The sequence below is a fragment of the Seriola dumerili genome, unplaced genomic scaffold (assembly GCF_002260705.1).
Source record: "Seriola dumerili isolate Sdu_G_001 unplaced genomic scaffold, Sdu_1.0 BDQW01000478.1, whole genome shotgun sequence".
NCBI classification, from domain to species: Eukaryota; Metazoa; Chordata; class Actinopteri; order Carangiformes; family Carangidae; genus Seriola; species Seriola dumerili.
Genome location: NW_019174733.1, coordinates 2,507,674 through 2,529,567, shown reverse-complemented (window position 1 = coordinate 2,529,567; position 21,894 = coordinate 2,507,674). Strand labels below are relative to the sequence as shown.

At 40.0% G+C, this 21,894-nt stretch overlaps 1 protein-coding gene across 1 annotated transcript in view; it reads right to left on the bottom strand.

Moving 5' to 3' along the window:
- pcdh15 (protocadherin related 15) overlaps window positions 1-21,894 on the bottom strand; it is a 137,750-nt gene that overhangs the window by 81,724 nt on the left and 34,132 nt on the right. The window contains exons 5-14 of the mRNA XM_022763554.1: window positions 20,168-20,323; window positions 19,043-19,162; window positions 18,820-18,930; window positions 16,510-16,680; window positions 11,150-11,258; window positions 10,934-11,046; window positions 7,479-7,685; window positions 7,255-7,275; window positions 5,100-5,234; window positions 901-1,050 (exon numbers count right to left, since the gene is read on the bottom strand). Coding sequence (XP_022619275.1) covers window positions 901-1,050; window positions 5,100-5,234; window positions 7,255-7,275; window positions 7,479-7,685; window positions 10,934-11,046; window positions 11,150-11,258; window positions 16,510-16,680; window positions 18,820-18,930; window positions 19,043-19,162; window positions 20,168-20,323 — 1,293 coding nt within the window. The remainder of the gene's footprint in view (window positions 1-900; window positions 1,051-5,099; window positions 5,235-7,254; window positions 7,276-7,478; window positions 7,686-10,933; window positions 11,047-11,149; window positions 11,259-16,509; window positions 16,681-18,819; window positions 18,931-19,042; window positions 19,163-20,167; window positions 20,324-21,894) is intronic.

Sequence of the window (21,894 nt, the reverse complement as noted above, 5' to 3'; positions counted from 1 at the left end):
CCTGCGGCTCTCATAAACGGCTTAGAAAAATCGGTTAAGCGGTCATACCAGACACTCTGTGACCCCTGGCCTCATTTCAGGGAGGGTGAAACGGCTGGTTTTTAAGACAGATTAAACTTGACCTTTAGAGTCTGACATTTTTTGGAGAGGCTGTGCTGAGAGGACAGATCAACTGAAAGATGAAAAGATCATGTTTCGACTATCAAATGAGAGACAATGAAATAATGGAACTCCACACACTAAAAAATACATCAGAATGGGGTTATGGATTTACATTTTGAAGACTGTGCGTGCGTGTAAATGTACATGTGCATATCCTTACACATGTCCTGTATTTGTGCTTTGGTGCTTGCTTTAGTTTGCATTAGCATGTGTATATGTGCTTGCATGACAGAAAAAAGAAAAGGAAGTCCTGACCTTTTAAACCAGTACACTAATGAAATCAAAACCAGCAATGTTCCCAATCAATAAAAATAACCAAAACAGACTGAAATAGGAAAAAAATACTATTTTTAAACATCCCAATCTTCTTAATGCAATGGGAAAGATTGATAAATGGTCATCATTAATGTCTAGCACAATGAATTAGCTGCAGTCATGATAGCGGCGGATCTACTGGGTAAAAGGTTCCCCAGGCCTGTGCACTGAAGACAGAGATAAAAACATTCTCACTGACTCGTCTGTCATGACTGCAGATGAGATGACGGGAACTGTTCCAGGGGTTTGCCTGTCAACACAATGCTCTGGATTGTTGTGGTTATTTGCTTTCAGCATGAAAGAACGTGTGTGTGTGAGAGATTCTGTGTGATGGCGACAAACACGGAGGCGTAAAGCAGAGTGCCAAAGCAAGGGACCAAAAGCGAAGAAGGAAGTCGAGAGAACGATTGCTGGATTGATTACCTGTAGCACCGTCTCCCCCGGCTGCATGTCTGTAAAGACTTCCACACTGTAGGAGACCTCTGCAAACGTGGGTGTATTGTCATTGGCATCAAGGACCAGTATGTTGACAGTTACTGGGCTGCTCTTCTGGACACCATCTGATGCCACCATCTGTAAACACACAAAAGTGAAATACGTACTGCAGACAAGTTTACAAAGTCCATTTGTTGAAATAAATCACAGAGAACTGATTTTTTTTTAATTCAAGCTTATGCTTTCAGGATTTTTGTTTTGTTTCGATAAGAGAACATGTCAAACGTCAACATGTTTCTCCCACCACAATAAAGTCACTAACACTTGCATATGTTCATTTTTCATTCCCAAAAGCCTTTAAAGAGATAAGAAGAGAGAGCTTGTATAAAGCTCGCCTAAAGGACAGTTTGCAAACGGAGCAAACTGCATGTTTATTTGTCACTGGCAGCTCTGATCTCCAGTACTTGGCAAGGGAGAAAGAAAATGGACTAAGCAAAACAACAAATGAAGTGTACGGAGAGGAGATCTAAACAACTACTGTGGCAGCAGCAAGACATACACGTTTCTGTGGGGGAAATTGCTTTTTCCAAAAGAAATTTGCATTCAGCACTGAAATGGAAATGACATCTTTCTGGTTGTACTGTACATCAGGAGGGTGCCTTTAGAAGCAGGCAAACATTCACAGCAAAAGGAACCCAGAAACACAAGATAACATATACGACAGCACCTATTTTCTCTCCCATCAAACAGTGTGTCTGTTCTCCATCCAGCCCTACGACAGAGACACCAAGCAATTTTTGGGAGCCAAGGGTGAAAGCAGATTTGGATTTACTGAGTCATCACTACTGTATGCATAAGCAATCCACACTTATACCCATGTGCAAGTACTGACATATGTCTGAATGACATATGTAAACAATGTCATGCCTGCCTCCTCACCCCTCTCTTCCTACTCTCTCTCACCCACCAACAGTAGGAACCGAAAAAAAACATACACACGATAATCTTTCAAGGCTGATATTTATCTAAATTGGATCCGGGTGCTCTCTCTCCTTCCAGTCCAGGGTATGCAGAGTAATTATAAAATTAATTTGATGCAAGTGTTTATCAAAAGACAAGATTTCTCTCAATCTTTGAAATAACATTATCTCCATGAAAGCAAACGCACAACCTTCAAAGCCTCTTTGCAGTTATCTAGTAAACATAATGTTAACAAGCTTTTAAGCAAGAAATTCAAAGCATTCACTTGTAGCGTCTGATAATATAGTCAATTAAGATGTCATGTTTAGTCTTGCAGATCAGTTCGACCTGTTTCAGCTTTAGAGTTGAGGGAAAACATCTGACTCACGTATTGAACTGATTGTATTGACTCATGTATTGAACTAGTCGTATGTGAGATTTGGAAACAATTGCAGACATTGAAATGTCAGTGCAAGACTTTGTATGCAAAGTGGGTAATGGGTCACTGGTGTCTTTGACTTTTATTGATCAGGTTCATTCATATTAAATTAAACAGGCTGCGTAGTGAAAACAGCACGTCAGCAGAGCAGCAGCAGCTTCAGCCCTTGGTCAGTGTGTACACAGGATGTGTTCAGACACAGAACTAGTTGCGTTTTGGCAGTGCTCAGAAAACAACTGAAAATCACTTTGGTTACACATGTAATACACAAGCAAATGGATTTGAAATTACTCAGATAAAGCATGAGAGAAAACTGGAGCTGCTGCACATTTTGTGAGGGCAGCTGTGATGATCAAAGTAAAAGTTTATTCTGTCAGATGAGTGTCAGATGGACAACTGAAAATGTGGCTAATATAGATCCTGATAGCTCATGTTAATAGCTTGTGTAACATACTAAAGAAACGATTAATGAATCTAGTGTAAGAGGTGAGGTCAAACTGATGTGTGTGGAGAGGTTTGGTCATTATACATCATCTGACTCAGAGGCTACCTTTAAAGCATTTAATGTAAAGTAGGTCTCCACAGCTAAAATATTCACCAGGCAATAAACATCACCTCTTTAAACAGTGACGTGGGGGATGTTTCAGAGAGATAGACAGGACAATGCTGCTGATGATCCAGAATTGGAATTTCTGCTTTATATCTGAAAGTGAATGCAGCAACCAGTTTAAAGAGCTGAGGGAGCCATGGAAATCTAAAAATGCACTTTATTGAACAGTCACCACTGTAAAGCAGAGGCACATTGTCAGCTTTCACTATAGTGTGTAGTCAGAATGGATCCTGAGCTTGAAAGCTTCTTGAGCACTTACACAGAAGCCATAGAACCAGCGTTCGAGTTCCTCATGCCCCGATCCACAGAGAAAACTACACTAGATAAACTTTGAGATCACAGCATGAAAAGGGTCAATTCTGTACATATGCATTAAGCACATCAAATCTTCACAAATTTATGATGCTAATGAGCAAAGCACCTCTCTAGCATTAAATCAGAACCTACAGTGAACCGAATTATTCCTGTTCAGAAGCTGCTGTGCTCTCCAGGGAACCATTCCCACAGAGCTCACTGTTGATTTGCTGATGCTCTCTAATCCAAAGGAATCCCCCTCGACCGAAAGAGATGCTTTATTTCCCCAGAAGCTGCCATCCCACTGAGCAAGTTACAAGGAAACAAGTTACTTTGGTGAACCAGGCTGTTGACGTCAATGTAACAGCAGTAAAACAGAAACCTGAACACTGAAAACACCAAACATACAGTAGAAAGTTTAATAAAACTGAAAATCACAAACATTATGAGTAACCCACTTCAGAATCCTAATGGGACTTGAAGGTACCTGAGGAGTTCAGAGAGACTGTACAGATTATAAACTACATGATCTTTTAAAAGGAACGGTTCAACATTTTAGGAAATACGTTTATTCACTTTCTTGCCGAGAGCTACTGTAGCTTCAAAGGTGCTGGTATGTGGGTTTTGTTACTTTTGGGCTGAGCCAGGCAAGCTGTTTCCCATTTTCCTATATTTACACTACACTAAGATAAGCTAAGGGGCTGCTGGCTATAGCTTCATATTCATTGATAGATATGAGAGTGGCAACAATAGTATCATCTAACGCAAGAACGTGAGTAAGGGCATTTCCTTAAATGCAAAACTATTCCTTTGAAATTGCTAAAATATATAGTAGACTATTGTCTTATAATGTCAAATTCCAAGCCAAACAATTCGTTTTACAGTAATCACATTCATAATTTTGTCTTGATTGGCCATTTTGAAAGCTTTGTACTATTGTTTCAGTGTAAATGATTATTTATATGAGATATGATTGTGTATGTACAAAAGCTCAAGCCTCTGCAACCTCAGAACCACAGGCAAATAGATATAATACAAGCAAATCATAAGCAACTCTTGAATGTCAGAGTGCATACCTCTGCCAAGGCTAAACATTTTCTTCCACCAGATCTGGATCATTATCTAGGCGTGCACCAAATTGTACAAACTCATAGATCTCAAGATCCAAACATTATTTCTTTAGAAATTGAAAAAATGTCTAAAAAATCCCTTCTCTCACAATGTTAAGGAGAGTAGTACAAAATTACTGGATCTACCCTTTTAACCAGACTGGCACCGAAATTTAGTGGGTTCTTCCCTGGCCTATGCCCCATCCCTCCACCAAGTTTGGTGCAAATCGTTTCAGTACTTTTTGCATAATCCTGCTGACAAACAAACAAACAAACAAACATGCATGAAAACATAACCTCCTCGTCGAGGTTATAAAGACACATGCTGCAAATACAGAAGACATAAGCAAATAGGTTTCCACATATTAAAAACTGCTAATGATTAAAAACAGGCGTATGCCAGACGTACAGCCAGTATCTTTGGTTAATATCAGAATTACACAATCAGAATGTTAAGACTAAAATAAATATGGTCAGGCAAAAGTCTTGTATATTTTTCAATTAAACATACAAAACTATAGAGGTCTGATGTGCCTCTGATTCACCTTTGGAAACAGATTTGTAAATCCAAGTGAACAGACTGTTGTACTTCACTGCTGTCTGACCACTGATAAAGGTCATATTGTTCTGGAAGTGTCAGGTCAGCTTTTCGTCTGCAATTGCCTCTTGGTATAGAGCTAACCTGTGACTTCTATTAATATACGCAAAATGGGAGATGTAGGTCACAGGACTTTAATACTGTCTTGCAAATAGCTGCACCTAGTCTGAGGCCTACCGTCAATGTATAGGCCATCTGCTTCTCCCGGTCCACGGGTTTGAGGAGCCTCAGGTAGCGGATTATCCCAGTTGGGGTCAAGCTGAAGATTGTGGTGTAGTCATTCAGGGTAATCTTCACCATTGGGTCTTTTGTCTTCCAACAGAAAGATATACAAAAAAAAAAAAAAAAAAGAAACATGTTACCATGACGACTTGAGTGTTTCATCATTTTCTAACCAAGGCCGCAGCTGTGGGGCTGAGAAAACCTATCAAACAGTACATTTTGATCTGCCAAAGAGTTGAAAAAGTAATCTGTTGGCAGGTCTCACTTCTGTCTTCAGAGAACAATGGAGAAGGAGCTGAAGATGGAACCAGAAATCATTAAAGAAAGATAGAAGGGAAATGGCTTCCTCTGAAACAGGCATAGACTCATTATTATTCTCGTTCCTTTTTAGCGACAAATAGTGTGCGCATTTATCAGTTGTTCAAAAAAATATAGATTTTACGGCAATTGATTATGGTACCCAGATGCTAAGCAAGCTTGAAAACATTTTTAAAAATAGCCATTTAGACATTTTCAAAAGATGTATCATCACTGCTGTTAGACTGTGTTAACAAATAAACCTGGAGGCCACTGTGGTTCATTGCTGCAAGTCTGCTTCGATTCACGTCCATCAATGAGTCCTCTTAAGAGAGTTTGGTAAACATCAGGACTGAGTGGCTTATTGATTTTGTTATCTCTGTTTCCACTCCACTTTGATTTGTTAATCTTCTCCAAAGACTGAGTAACGGGATATTTTGAAAGATAAACTAAAGGTATCGGTCATTCATTTCGGCCTGCGTGGATGACTATGTGTTTTTCTCCAATTTAAATATGACTCTGTCAGTGCTGTTTGGATATGGAATATAAAACGTTTTAAACTTTGCAGTGGGTGAACACACACAAACATGAACCCAAACAATCACAGTTTGTTAATTGTGTCAAACAAATGTGTCAAACCCTCCCCCCACCCCTTCATTCAACGATACACACAAGAGTCAAGTCATAAAATAACAAATCCTTTTGAAAGAGTAAAGTTGGCATTCAAAGAGAATAATTGCATAAGTTTTGTCTTACGCAACTGCAGAAACCACAGCAAACACATTCATCTGCATATAAAGAAGGAGAACACAGCACAGCAACACACTCCAAACACACACTCCCATTAGGATACAAAATCAGCGCATCAGTTAGATTAATCTATGTACAGACCCGTCAATACCGGAGAACTGCTTATTATTTAATTCACTGTTTAAAAAAATGTAAACACACAACATATAATTTCCGCAGTTGTGAACACACTGGAGTGCTCACATTTCTTCTCCAAAACAGTGTAACAAAGCTGATAATTCTATATTGAGGATATCTCCAGCAGTGATGAGTGCGCTCAGTTTCTTTTTACTTTTCACAGCGTGATGCATGCATTCAGAGTAGGGATGTCCCGAGTCAATTAGCAGAATAGGGATCAAGCTGATAAAACCTATCCACTTCTGACTGTTTGTTTAATCTAACTTATTATGCTACATGTATGGCAGCAAAGCCACATCAACATTACAATATACCACTTTCTAATGTGCAGCATAGTGGGAAGAACAGTGGACATTAGTCTTAATTAATGGTATCCACATTGACACCTTGCCACAGTGGGCAAAGCCAGTGCTTTTCAAGTACACCAAACAAACAAAATAAAACAAATGCATTTAATCTTCAGATGAAGAGAAATTGTCTAAATCCAGTTCAAACCCTCCTGCCTCAACTCCACATTGACCCTTCTCTCTCAAAGATATTATACAAAACACTTTAGGACACTAAACCAAATATTGAAAGAAACCAGTTAAAGCTATAACGCAGATTTAATGCAGAGCTATTAAGCCATCAAATCCCTAAATTGAACCATTTACTGATATAAATGTAGGCCTACTTTAAGCTCTGTGCACAGAGCAGCTGTATTATGCAGAAAAACATAAATGTCAAATTAAACCTGTTATCAGCAGAAAAAAAAACATTTCTCTGAGATAAGAACAAGGAACTTGATCTGGACATCCCTATAGTACACTGTGTGTGTGTGTGTGTGTGTGTGTGTGTGTGTGTGTGTGTGTGTGTCACTGCATCTGAAAACAACCCCTTTACCTACAGGTGTATCACCAGGATCCAGCTACAACAAGGAAAAAGATACAGCAGGAAAACAACTCATGAACACGTTCGTTTCTGTGAGCACACAACATAAACACATGAATAAATGTGGATCTTTAATCAATATCTAATCAATGCACTACAAGTGTTTTGTGTTTTTATGCACATATGCCTGAAGTGTAGGCAACAGTGAGCATAGGATGACAATGGCTCTCCTCTCTTTACCTCTTCAATGTCATTGTCCAGAGCTATGATTCCCAGGGGGGCAGTGAGGTTGGCACTGGCTGAGATAGTCGTACCCACAGGGGAGGACTCACTCACGTAGCCCTGATAGGTCTCAAACTGGAAATACGGTGCCTGGTTGTTCTCATCCAGGATTTCGATAATGAGGTCAGCATAGGCTGGGAGGGGGTGACCATTGTCCTGTTCAGCCTGAAAAAGAGGGCAAGAGAGAGGAAGTCATGGTCAGTCTTTCTACATTTATCATGATAATAATGAGTTGTATGATGAGAGCTACACACTCAGAGCTATGGCACCCCAACTCCTGCGCAGGCACAGGGACAGAAAGGCATAATATCTTTGAGTGTCATTTCAATTACAAAAAAGCTACATTGACTAAATTCAATCAGGGGTCCACTTAGGATTAGGCCTTAGTAATTACCAGGGCACTTAACGCAAATACCCTCATTTGTAGGAGAGGGACAGTAATTAGTGGCTTTTGCTACTCCGTCAAATGGTTGACCAATGACTGAGGGAGGCTCAACGGAAATTTTACTAGTACAGTCAATGCCAAAATTAAACACTTAACTAGTAAGGGAGTGCACTAGCACTTCCTTCCAGTTTGGTCCGTCTCCACTGTTGATTGTGCAAACTCAACTGAACTGATTTCGTTGTGTTCCTGTACAGCGCCTCTATTTTGCCTAAAAGCTTGTGTGGAACTTATGTGATAAAAACCCCAGCTGCCACCTCTTCGTCTCTTCTGCATGTTAATATCCTTCTCCAAAAACAGACATGCAGCAGCAAGCCATGGAACAAAACTCTGTAACCTCGCAAGACTGCAAAAGTCAACAATGTGGGATCAACAGTAAAGTAAAAACTGTTGAATCAGGTAATGGTCAAGTCTTGGGAAAACCAGCAATATTCTCCAAAAATCCCCTTCCTACTACATGAATCAATAGACTGTTAATCTATAAAATATTACAAAATACTAGAAGATGCAGTATAACTGGACATAATAAATGTTACAACACAGCTTGCACACAGCTTGCACATAAATCTCAGGAGCTGTACACTCTCTGAAAAAATGCATGACTGAAATATTGACTCACCTGCATCCAAAATCTCTTCATATTTGTGTCACGTACAGTGGAGCACATACCAAACTGTACCGAACGTAAACATTCCTTCCCCTTCATTTTCCAGCACAGTTGGTGGGTGACAAGACTGCTCAGGTAACACAGTGCATTACCACAAATCAAAATGTGTGTTGTCTCGGCTATTCGAACAGTATGAAAAAAAAAAAAGAAAGAAAAAAAAAAACCAACAAAAAAAAAGAAGGCTATACTTTCACCCAAGTTACGTCTGACTACCACAGCGCAGTGAGACCAAACCAGATGGATGTGGTGTGGTCAGGCTGTCACTGCAATCTTTCCCCTCCTAAGCATATATGTCACTATTGCCTCCCACACAGGGATGCTTCAGAAACATTAAGGCTTTGAAAATACAGATGGAGAGGGGGAGTGAGGTGACATCACTTTAAGCCATGACCTGGAACTAATTCTGCACATTAGCTCGATTTCACTGGGCTTGTGTTGCAGAATACCGATTGTAACAGAGGAATATAGTTCCACTGCTGAATATTAAAGTGCAGGGGGCAGGAAACTCTGTAATTTCTTGTTTATTGTCTTGTGTGTTTACCCTACAATTGCAGACCCCTGCTACGCACTTTTGGAACATCCAGCTGCGTTTCACTCCAGTCGAGGTTGGTACCTATTTTTATTGCCATCACAATGTTATGCCACACTATCTTTCCCAAACATCTTCTACCGTTTTCCTTTATCTGTGTGATAATAAGGAACACCCACACTGCACTGACCCACACATGCAATCTGCTTACTTAAACACCCGAGGGAAAAGTGCTGTCATTGACGGACAAAGTGTGTGCCTCCATGTTCTCTCTTTTTCTCGACATTCACACAAAAATATTTGTCTGAGAGAGAAAAGACGGGGGGTAGGATTACAGTGTTCCCTGGTGATTTAGCTCTATAGCGGTCTCCCTATTTCTGGGAGGCAGTGCTAAATGACCTGCGCTCCACTGCCACAACACACAGGCCTGCAGGAGATTCACTGCTACCAAAAGTCACTGTTTATCACTCAGTCTTGATTCTCCTGTTGTGACTCCATCATCCTTAAAGTGTCATACTGCATCTCTTCGCCCTCTTTTTTCTATTTAACCAGACTCTCTCCACTTCCATCTGCCTTTGTCACTTGTCTTCATTTCATCCTAGTCATCTCTGTGGTTATGGCTCCATCAGGATCAGTGATGGCTTTTGAAGAACAACAGATGTGTTTTCTAAAATATGGTAGAGATTAGCTTCATATCTCCTAAAGCATTAGCTATGTAGACCACATACTGCGCTGCATCCGAGCACTCTCAAGGTACCAAAGTCTAATTCTCACTTTCCTCTTCCTCTGAGTCCCAGAGCAATGGCTCCTCCGCCTCTCTATGAATCAGGTAGATAAGGCTCCTGCCATCCTCCACACACATCTCACTATCTATCTTGGTCTTTTCCTGCTCCCCCTTTGAACTGTCTCCCTTCCTCTAGCTATGCACAATCCTCTCCAAGACATGCAAGATGCCTCTCATATGATCAATCTCCCCTTCCTGTTGTGGAAATCAGCTCTTCCTCTCATCTCTTTGCTCCCCAGCTATCCTGGTAAACAGCAGGTTACACAGCGCTCAGAGGTGTCTAGAGGTTAGTGACGGGTGGATGGAAAGTTCATCTGCACTGCTGCTCTGCACCAGCAGCACCGAGGCAATACCTGACTCTGCCCTAAATTAGGATTCATGACAGCGCAGCAGCCTATCCTCCTGCTAAGTCCATAAATCATAATATCTTTTTCACCCCCATCTCCAAAGCAGCTACAGATAAGGTTAATGGTCTTCAGGACTGAGGTTATCTACGTGAAGCAGGTAAGGGTGCATGCTAAAGTTATCCAGATATGAGTTAAACTTGATGTGGCACAAGCACATTAAAAATATGAGGACTGAATTGAGGTGTTTAATGAAACAGCCTTGTTTGCTTAATGTGGGGGCAGAAGAGCAATCAATATTCTACCTTGGGCTGAACTCTGGTAAAGATAATCAGTCTCCATCTCATTCAGGAGATGTAATTTATGCATGTTTTGTTTCATCAGTCTTGCAGGACTATGCACATCTGTGAGTTAACAACACTGACAGATTTTCATTTTAGTTCGCTGTAATTCTTTACAGCAGTCTCTTATTTTGTTCGGCTGACTTATGACCTTGCATTATACTGCACTGAATGGCTTTTTGTAGTGGCTCTAGGTTCAATTAAATGTCACACAGGAAATCTTGCCATCAATATAGACGACTATAAAACAAGCGCTGATTCAACAATTAAGGTGCAAGTGAGTCAAACTGATTTTTTTTGGTTTACCTTGATGATGAGTGTGAACCTTTGATACAAGTCCCTGCTGATAGGCTGAAGAACGCGCAGCTCTGCAGTGGTTCTGTTCAGGGAGAAATACTCCGGATATGTGACTGGATGACCTGCAGTAAGGAATAAGAATAGTCACAGTCAAAATATCACATACCAACTGATCCAAATTACATTAAATGTGCAAAATCAGTGGAGATAACGTGAAGAACCTACCAACCAGGATGTAGTAAAGAATGCCAGGTCTGTCTGACGGGGGCTGTATGTTTCTGTCCATGTCCACTGCCCGGATCGGAGGAGTCACATTCAGTGGATTCAGTTTGCTCTGCAACAGGAGGTGGGGGAGTCAGTCAACAACACAGCAAGACAAGCAGATGCGAATCCTTTTTCTCTTCTGTTGACTGTGTAGCTGTAGCGTATAGTTGTGCAGATATTGTCTCTTTGAGAGCATCATTATGCAGAAACAAGAATGACAGTTTCTTATGAAACTGAAAATTCATCTTGAGAAGGATATCATCTGCCAGTCACGGTGGCAAGGCTGGTTGTTGGGCTGCAAGGGCCAGTGACAGGTCAGTAAACACAATAATTCTACAAATAGATAGTAGTAGTAGGTTAGGTTTTTTTTAAATAAACTCTGACAATTTTGGAATACATATGGGATTTTTATTCGTTCTCTGTGGCCGTCATCTCCCTTATGTTGGTATCTTTATCACTGTTGAAACACTGAGGCAGCCAGCAGTGGGCTGTTGCTGACTCGTTTTACATGAATAACAGTTTTAAAAAAAAGTGTGGCTGAAAAGCTCAAAGACAAGAAGGAAAAATACAGAAAAATACAAACGCTTCAAATAGTTGTGCATCTAGCAGCAGCAGTAATTCTGCAAAGCAGCAGAGTGAGTTATGATGTACAACAGGAAATCTTATCTACCTCCTTTTTCTGTGAAGTATGTAAATAAAAGGCCAACTAAACTTAATCATAAGATTATGTCTTATCTGTTGAACCAGTTGGCTGGAATAGCTCACAAAAGTCCAGGTCTATGAATGCCAGTGGTGGAAGAGGCATTTAGATCCTTCACTTAAGTAAAAGTAGTAATACCACACTGTAAAAATACCCATTACAAGTAAAAGTCATGCATTGAAAATGATGCTTAAATAAAAGTATGTATAATAAGGGTAATTTGTATTTAAAGAATTTTACAAAAGTATTTAATGCAGAAAATGTGAGTGTTATACTATTATACATTAAATCATTTCATCATGCATGAAGTGTAAAGATCATTTTAATGCTGTATTTGATTAAGATGGAGCCAATTTGTCACCACATACGACTGCAACAAAGGACTATTTTCATTATGAATTCAACTCCTGATTATTTTCTTGATTGACTGATTGTTTGGTTTGCAAAATTTCATCAACTAGTGAGAAACATCCATCCCAATTACCCAGAGCCCAAAGTGACACTTTGATGTTTGTTTTGTCCAACCACTAGTCTCAACTTGAAAATGATTAAAAAATAATTAAAATTACTAATTTTAATTTCAAAGGAAAGGCAGCAAAGCAAATCCCTACATTTGAGCTGTAACCATGAAAGGTTTGGCATTTTTATATGAAAAAAGTGACTCTTCATATGTTTTGTATGCAAAGTCTTCAACTGTAAAGTAACTAACATGACACGTGTTTACTTGACGAAATGAAGTGTTCCCAATAAAGAAGAAGCTGCTCTGTGGTAAATCCACAGATCTGAATCAAACATGAATCTTAGAGATATTAGACAATTAGAATCATTTTAAGTTAAGTGCTTATGTCACGTCACAGTGTGTTTGTACAGTGTTTGTAAGCATAAATGTTTCTGGTAATGTGACAGTGGGCTAAAACTAGGAAATGGGTGAGGGGACTTATGTCCTGCTTGTACTTGTTTTGCACATAAAAGTTATCCTTGTGCATAGAATATCAACATATGATTCAGCAAAATAATTTAGCATCACGACAAAGTGTGCGACTTCAGCTTCCCCTGTACTCCATACGGATGCGCGCACACACACACATACACACACACAAACACACACACACACAGGTCCCTGAACACAGTATATGTCAATGTGATCATTAAGTAGCACTTGTGATCCAAAATGAGTTTGTTAGCTATGTTTTTCTCATGCTGCTTACACAATGGTCTATGTATGTGTCCTGCCTTGTGATTTTGTTTAATTAGGCGAAGAGTTGATTCATTTGCACTAATTGACAGCTAATTAAAGGAGTGAGGGCACATCCAATTGACGTTCCTCCGAGCTGTGAGGCCTTGACTGCAGGGGATGTTAGAGAGACAGAATTATGAAATATTGAGTCTTGTGAGTACCACCTGCCATTAGAAGTGGCCTAAAACATATGGACCTGTGTGTGTGTGAGTGTGCGTGCGTGCGTGTGCACAAGGCACAGAGTGGCACGGGAAGATTCCCGGTGGGCCGGGCTGGTTGCTGCGCTGCAAGGGCCGTTGACAGTCAGTGAACACAATTATTCTATGAATAGATCATGTAGGCTGTGGGGTTAGGTTTTTCAAATCAACTCTGACAACTACTGTGGGTATGTTTATGACTTTTATTCAAAATAACAATAATAATAGGGAGAGGGGGGGGGGGGCAAGATCATTAGCACTGTGTGTGGTGATCAGCCAAGTGAAGCAGGCCCACTGTGGTTCTGTATAGCCGTCATCTCTCTCACTGCCTCCCCAGCTAACTACATTCAGTAGAGGTACTATCTTACCCATTGGGGTATATTCAAAAAAGGCTGCCAAGCATTAAATACGCGGACTTCTAAAACTACAAATACATTTCGGATATCCCTTCAATTGCCAAAAATTCCTGATGTAGGCCAGTGCCTTAGCAATCATAGTCCACAGCCCACTGGCCATTCATTAGGGTATCAAATTAATATACCAGAGCTATGAGATTGATCAAGGACGATTTGTTTGTGTGACTGTAGGCTACTTTACTTGCTCATGCATACTCAGGCATCATCAGCGCTAATTACCCAGCCAGCTCTTCCTTTACACTTTTGCGCCGACATATGGCTAAGTGGGAATATGTCTAGCACATCACAGTTAAAGATACTTCTCCTCATGCAAACTGCCTCCGTATGGTTGATACAGTATGTGTGAGTATGCTAAGAGGCCTGTGCCGAACTTCCTTAGCACAGACAGGCACATGGCTAACAGCTCTCTGGCAGGAAGAATCCCTCCCTGAGGGGGTATATTTATATCCCTCAGCTCTGGCGTAATCCTTACACCCCTCCCCAACCAGCCCTCTCGCTTTTACAATGTCTGGAGGTGCGCTAAATCAAATCCCCCTAGCTCTGCACAATGATGATTAGCTATAATACCCTCCTCCAGCAGTCATTATCCAGGGGACTCCAGAGCCCACATTATATCCCCCCAGGGTAAAAAAATAAATACAGATCAACTTAATAATGCCTGTCTCGCCATTGTGATTAATTACAATACACTCATCAATTATGAGAAGACAAATCTCCCTGTGGACAGATGTTAGCATAATGGTTACACTGCAGAATGGAGAAAAATCAGAGACCAACAAAAACTGACTGAAAATTGGAAAGCTAATGTAGGCCAGTCCTAAAAAAAACACTTATGAAATGATATTGTGCACTGTTTAAGGAAAGTAAAAGGAACAGAATAGGAGGTAAATGTTATGAAATAGACTCACTTATGCTTAAACAGTAGCAGTATTTTGGAAAAACTAAAAAGTATAATAAGCAGACATTCTGTTGAGAGTAATGTAATCATGTATAGATACAGTAAAGGGTAAATGTAACTTCACTGTAACATCAGGGAAAAAGCAGCAAGACAGAGAAAGTGGCCAACATTTCCTCACACTGATGAAAAAGGATTGGTTTTTTAGCCGCTGCTGCCAAGTCCTGAATACTTATCAGTCATAAATTATACATCACATGGGCAAATTCTGAATAGAAAGTCTGGACAACCCCCCCCACCCCCCCATCGATATACATTTTTTGTTACTCCCTCTTTCTCTATAGGTCTCTGTCTATAATTTTTGATTTTCTCAACCAATCTATATAGCTCCCCGTGTGTCTTTATAGGAGGCTATTGTGTTATTTAGTCTCTGTGTGTAGTTTAATTAAATTCAGTTCTACTCCCATGTTCAAATACCCCAGTGCACTTAACCCATACTTAATGCAGTCTTTTTCCAATACTACTTCAAAGCAGTATTCTCAGCTGGGCGTATCCCATAATTTTATCAGGCTGAAGTTGGTGCCGGTAATGAAACTATAAGTTGGTTTGCAAACCTTTAACAAATAACAAAACTATCTCGGTATGTATCAGCAGAAAAACTCAAATGCTCTGACAACACAGTAATTCTTTCAAATTCAACACATTCGCCTCCTTAAATTGAGAGCATGAAAATAATTATACTAGTAACTCCACAAAATATAAAATTTTTAGTCTTCCAAAAGCTAAAATGCAGTCAAGCACGTTCATACTTTTGGGCAATTTAGAGTTTCTTATTTACACCTCTTGTACTGAGTCGATGTACTGCAGGAGGGAACTGGAGCACTCATGAGACCCAAGTGACGACGGGGAAAACATGCAAACACAGATGTGAACTGCGCTGACTCCAGTGCAAACCAATCAAAAATCCAATCAAATTCAATCCACTTCAACACAGGTTAATCCAATCCAGTCTAGTTTAGACTGGACTAACCCTAGCCCTCATCAGCAGTCTTGACTGCAGAACCACCAACCAAGTACACGTTGAGTTGAGACTGCTGTTTTCAAGATGAGTCAACATGAAGAAGTCATAATGGTGCTCTGAATCATGGGAAGTTTACATCTACAGTCCCATGGCAACTGGCCGCACTACATCTGCTGATGAAGATCAAGTGAAATGATCAAAAGCTGTGCAACAGCTACTAAATGGACACTGAGGTGTTTACTATTCTAGTCTAGTCAAAATTTGTAATTCAGCCCAGTTCACCTCAGTTCATTCTAATCTTGATCTTTTCATGCACAGAAATACACAGTATATCTCGTATAGACTTTTAAAGAAATAGATTAACTGTGAATAGATTATTAGAGTTTCTGTCAGTGCATCACTTGTTCTCGCCATCTCAGACTCTTTATCTTTTATTCTCAACTGCACAATCTCCCTCTCTCTTTTTCTTGCTTCTATGAATTCCAGTGGTGTGTAGCTGTCATCCCAGGTCAACTCAGCCCTCAGCTCTAATTGCCAGTCCAACAGACCGGAAAATGCCCCTGGAATCGCCATGCTGAGACAAAACAGCAACGCTTACTCTACTTCCAGGTACGCAAGCAAAAACAAGGTGTAAGCAGACAATTAGGCTATTTAGAAAGGATTGGCATAGTTTACCATTATAACAGGAATGTACCAATGTAGCACAAATCTGAATGATATGTGCATAATGTACATGCATTCACTGGATGAACACAACCTGCATGTATAAAAATACAAATATGCACATACTATTAACAGGAGGAATTCTGTTAAAATGACCTTGTGTTTGCACTTGCCTGTCTGCCTGGTTCTTACCGGTTCAGTGAATTCAGGGATAGCAACGCGGTAGGTGAGGGGGTTGCAGTCACGGGTGTTGTTCACCAAAACACAAGGGAGGAACATGGGGCCCAGGTCGTCTCCGTCCAGAACATCCACAGTCAGAGTCGTGGTAGCCGATCGTCTGTTGGGGGGGTATGGAGCACGGTCCTGGAAGATGAACACATGCTTTCAATCTTTGAACTCCCAAAAGGTTTGTTGCTATGTGCACTGAGGCCAAACACCACTCGAGCTAAAATCAATATAACATGTTAAAACCATAAAAGATCTCTGCAGCTGTTCTTCAGCACATGCACTGGTCATTGTTATGGCAGCTCACAGTCGTGCATTGATTCAGTGTTTATTCATCATTGGTTTGGCTGCACGAGAGGGTACTGGAACATATTTTCTATGCTAAGTAGATTATTACTGAAATAGTTTCTGCAGTGCATATTGATACAGTGCATCAATACAGGGTCAGCTATAGAAAATTTGAACATAGTGTTATCACAACAGACCATAATCACTGCTAAATATAAATCAATTTTAAAATCTTAATGCAATAAGGAAAAACTTACACAATTTAAAAATAGATTTTAGTGTTTTGATATAAATCATCCAAACAAATCTCTTGTTAGGGTTTTTAAATGCATGATAGGGTTTTTAAATGCATGATGCTCAGTGAACTTAGCTGCCAAATTTCATTCTTGACAGACAGTTTATCAATTAGTACTCAGGTCAAAAGGCTCCCACTTGTTTTTGTGTCTGAATGAAAGAGATGTGATATGTCGAACATCAGACCACCAGTTGGAACAGTACTACTCTCTACATTCTACTAAACCTTTTCTTCTTATGGAAATAATTCTTGGTAATAAAACATATCTTTTCAGCAGTTATCCTAAAAGATGTTGTTTACCAGAGTGGTAGCCTGAGAAGTGAGCAGTACAGCACTTCAAAGATTTGTGTTTTCAGTGTAATTGAATTCTTGACACAAGCAGCGCAGAGTTCTAGTAAATATCATGTCTTCTTCTTTCTCTACTCTCATGTCCTCTTCCAAGAGAAAATGAAGTCTTCCTGGAGGACCTCTTGCCAGGCTAAAGGGCTGAGTCTTTTGCTCCCTCATGCAGAAAAGGGAAACAATAGGATATGAGTTGACTGCAAAATTATCATCTGTCCTGCAGCACTTTAACTCTCCCATTTAATATTATAGCGTGTAATATCTGATCACTTCTTGTTCAGGTAAGTGATTAAGTAATCACTGATCAGGAAATGATTATAATATCATGATAATTGTTGTCTGTTTTTTGTGTAAATTGAGACCCTCAGCTCTCAAACAACACAAGACTTTGAAACATCCAGCAACATCAGGACACTGTAGGAATGGGAAACTCTTAGATCCCAGCCTCAGTCTCTAAATGAAGTCAAATTCTTGGCCAGTGGCTTTGCGGTGGCTCTTGGTCAACAAACATTTGCTGCCTCATGCCTATGGGTAAGAACCACAGAAAAAGCTTAGAAACGCCTTCATTTGAATTCATACTGCTTTAATGGTATCATTAAAGGATTACTTCTTTTACAATATTTTCTTGGCCATGTTGCCCCATGAGGGCATGAAGGAAAATGCCCTCCCTCAAGTAAAACCCATAATTAAATCAACATGGTTATACAAATCTGCTCTGGTATATACAGACCACAAACAGTTATCTTAGAACATCTCAAAGACAGCTTCAATCAATTTTTATGGAAAGAAAACATTAAGTTGTAATGAAACCTTGGAGGATTCAACCCCCTAATTCTGGGAGGATAATTCTAATTCTGAATAAGTGTTAGTTAAATAGGAGTTAAACAACTTGCTTGTGAGATGTCTTTCAACTAACTGCCAATTGAGACATCTCAAATTACGTTTTGCTAATATGTCAAAAGGAACAACATCTCTCTCATAACTGGTAAAACTTAAAATGAAGAGGATGATAAACAAATGAAAGTTTTTGAACATGCGTAGAGGCTACAGTCCTCACTGCAGTTGGCCCCGGTTCGAGTCCCGCATCGGATGGCCCTTAGCTGCATGTCATTCCCCCTCTCTCTGCTTCCCCATTTCCTGTCTCTCTACTGCACTATCAATAAAGGCACAAAAAGCCTGAAAAAATAAATTAAAAAAAAAAAGAAAGTTTGTGAACACAGCTGCTGGTACTCAATACAAAGCACATTGTGAGATAAGTGTTTATTGGCATTAAGAGTTCTTTAACCTCAAGGTCAATGCTGAAGTAGAAACCTGAAAAAAAGGTGCAAAAGAACTGTACAAAGCTCACTTACATTGGCTTGGACCAAAACCAGGTAGCGAGTTCTCTCCTCATAGTTTAGCCTCTCTGCCAGAATGATGTGTCCTGAAAGAGTGTTTGCGACACTCACAGTTCTGTTAGAATCCTGAAAGAGACAGAGGTTGATGTGATAAGTCTGAAAGAGAGGTGGACATCAGCAGTAAGTCATGACTGTTGAAGAAATTTACGGTGGTGCAGAGGGTGATTTGTCCATATACCGGGTCATTGTGGTTGTAAAGGATGCTGTATTCTATATGTCCATTGGGTCCGTCGTCAATGTCTGTAGCGCCATTATTTCCTGAGAAGCCAGTGAAAATGGTTGTTCCAACTGGTGTGAGCTGGAAGAAAAATGAGAGTGGGAAAAAGTCAACAGCTCAAACAGCCCCTGTGAGTACAACATCTACTTACAGCAGAGAGCCCATGCATATAACTCTTACTCTTGCCACTCCACCCCATTAGTATAAAAAAAAAAAAGGAAAAAAAATCAAAAAGGGAAAATGTTGTAGTCAGCAGCAGTTGGTAGGCTCACGCGCACTGCTGACAGAATAACAAAAAGTAAGTATGAGAACCACTGCTGTTCCCCAGAGCCCTCAGCAAAGTCCACAGGACCAGGCAGTGGGCAGGAGTGCTTGTTTAGGGGAGAGGTTGACAGCAATGTAGAATGACTCACTATACTGTTGGGGCAGCTGCATATAGCTATGATAACACACTGTGACAGGAATTTCGAACACGCAATGTACAGAGTGTGAACAACGGAGACGACAGTCGTAGCTGCCAAGAACTCAGCAGGGAATTATCTTCTAATCTCAAAACACTTGAGTATAAAGTCGGAGGATTTGATGAATTGTCAGGAATGATTGCAGGTGATGCAGGTTTGGTGTCTAGATGTATATAACTGAATGCAGAGCAGGCTGCATGCTCTCCAGACCTGCCAGCTTGAATGAATACATATGTGTCAAATGTACAAATGTACAAATTTAAGGAAAAAAACAACAAATATTATAAATATAAATATTTTGACCTTCATAACTTACAGGGAAGTAGCACTTAGTGCAATAAAAATGTATTTCTAGGCAATTTCAGTGTAAGGGGAAAAAAAAGTTAAAACTGAGTTGACGACTTAATTTGATTCTTCAGGAACATTTTGACAGTCAATTTGGCTCAGATGCACAACAACTCTGTGTGGGATTTGAAAATCTCAGACTTTGGTGAGCCCACTGGTCGTATCAAAAAAGATTCTGCGCGTGGCCCTCCCTTGTGGATGTGACCCGAGGATGAAAGAAAGATAGCCTACTACAACAACATTAAAATTCTGCAAATATTGTTTTGAGTCACTCCCTTACCTCGTTTACTGCGACATAGTAGCGTGGCTGCTGGAAGCGAGGAGTGTTGTCATTCCTGTCCCTCACAACTATCCGCACCTCGTGCAAAATGACAGTGCCAACCAGCTCATTGGTGCACTGGACCTGAACCACAATGGTGGTGATGTAGTTGGGAGGCTGAGAGTGAGAAAAGAAAAGCATGTCATTGAAGTATTACAATGGAAGTTATTTTCTAATTCCCTTTTTCCCCCAGCTGACTGGGGTTATAATAAAGTTATAATACAAAACATATCTTTTGTTCAACAGTATCTTACATTTTTTAAAGAAGAAATGTATACTTCATCAGAGAGGATAAAACGAGAGTCCCATTAACCTTCATTGTCTCAAATACTTTCAGTAAACAAGCCAAATCAAACAAACAATACATACAAATCATGCTCAAAGCAAAAAGAGGTTTTGGCATAAATGTTTGTTTACCAGCATCCACCAGGGTTGTAATCATTAACAATTAACTTTAATTAACTTGTTTCTTGGTGAACAATACCCTGACATTGAATTTATCCAGGCTGAATCTGTAAAACAGCAAGACCAAAATTGCTACTCAATCTTCCTCTCAATTATGATGCTTGCACATTACTGGTGTAAACAAATCTTTGCTTTTATTATTTTAAGCTGCCCTGTGCAGCCTGATTTAGCTTTTTGAATATTGTATGTAATAAATTATTAAAATGTTTGATCAAACAAAGAGCTGTGAGTCTTGTGCCATGTTCTGTTCAAATGTTTATTGGACAGCAGTAGTTTGTCCCGATGCCACCACTACTTGTCTGACATAATCTGAATTTAGAAACGGATGATCTTTCCTGATAGTGTAATGCCGCCTGGCTCTCTCACCCTCTCTCCCTCTCACTTGCAAAGGTTGGACTCTCAAATGCTCCTCCACTGTTGTCATTCCTTCTGTTAATTGGCCACATTTCTGCGCTACTCCAATTAGTAGCTTCTCGTCCAGCTCCCTCCCTTTAGACCATAAGATCTAACCACCCACTTCAAAAACAGCTTCTTTCCCACTGCAGTCAGAACACTTGAAACCCAGTGCTAACCCCTCTGCACCTCACAGCTCACATCTTATACTGTACCATTTAGCCTGATCTGTATTCACTGCAGGTTTACTGGATACTTTGGGGATCTGAACTGAACATATCACATACTGACGCAGACACGAATGCCTGTATTTATTTATTCACTTACTATATTCTGCATTAGAGGTGAATTATCATGCCATACTGACACAAATTACCACAAATGACCTCATCAAGTGTCTTTTCTTTGAAGCTAAACAGGGAAAAACATCACATATTCAAATTTGTTAGGAGAAACAGGGTAATGACATAGATGAACTTGTTATTATAAGATTAAACTCTAGTAAGAATCAAGGTAGGCTGCGTTACTGCATTTATAATTTTGATATGATTGCTATTATGGAGGCTATCAAATTGCAATATGTCATTTCACATGCCAAGTTTGATTTATCCCTTCTCTCATCTGTTTACTGTGTGTTACTGTGTGCATCCACACATGCATCCTGGTTGTGATCAGGATTCTGGAGTATGCAGGTTATATGTGCTGCACATGTAAACACTATGCCTTGGATTCAGAAAGTCCTTATCCTGGTTTTGAGAAACCCACATGTGCTAACTGCAGGACTTCGACAGAAACCAGGATTCTGTGGCAGTTTTCTAATCATTCTCTGC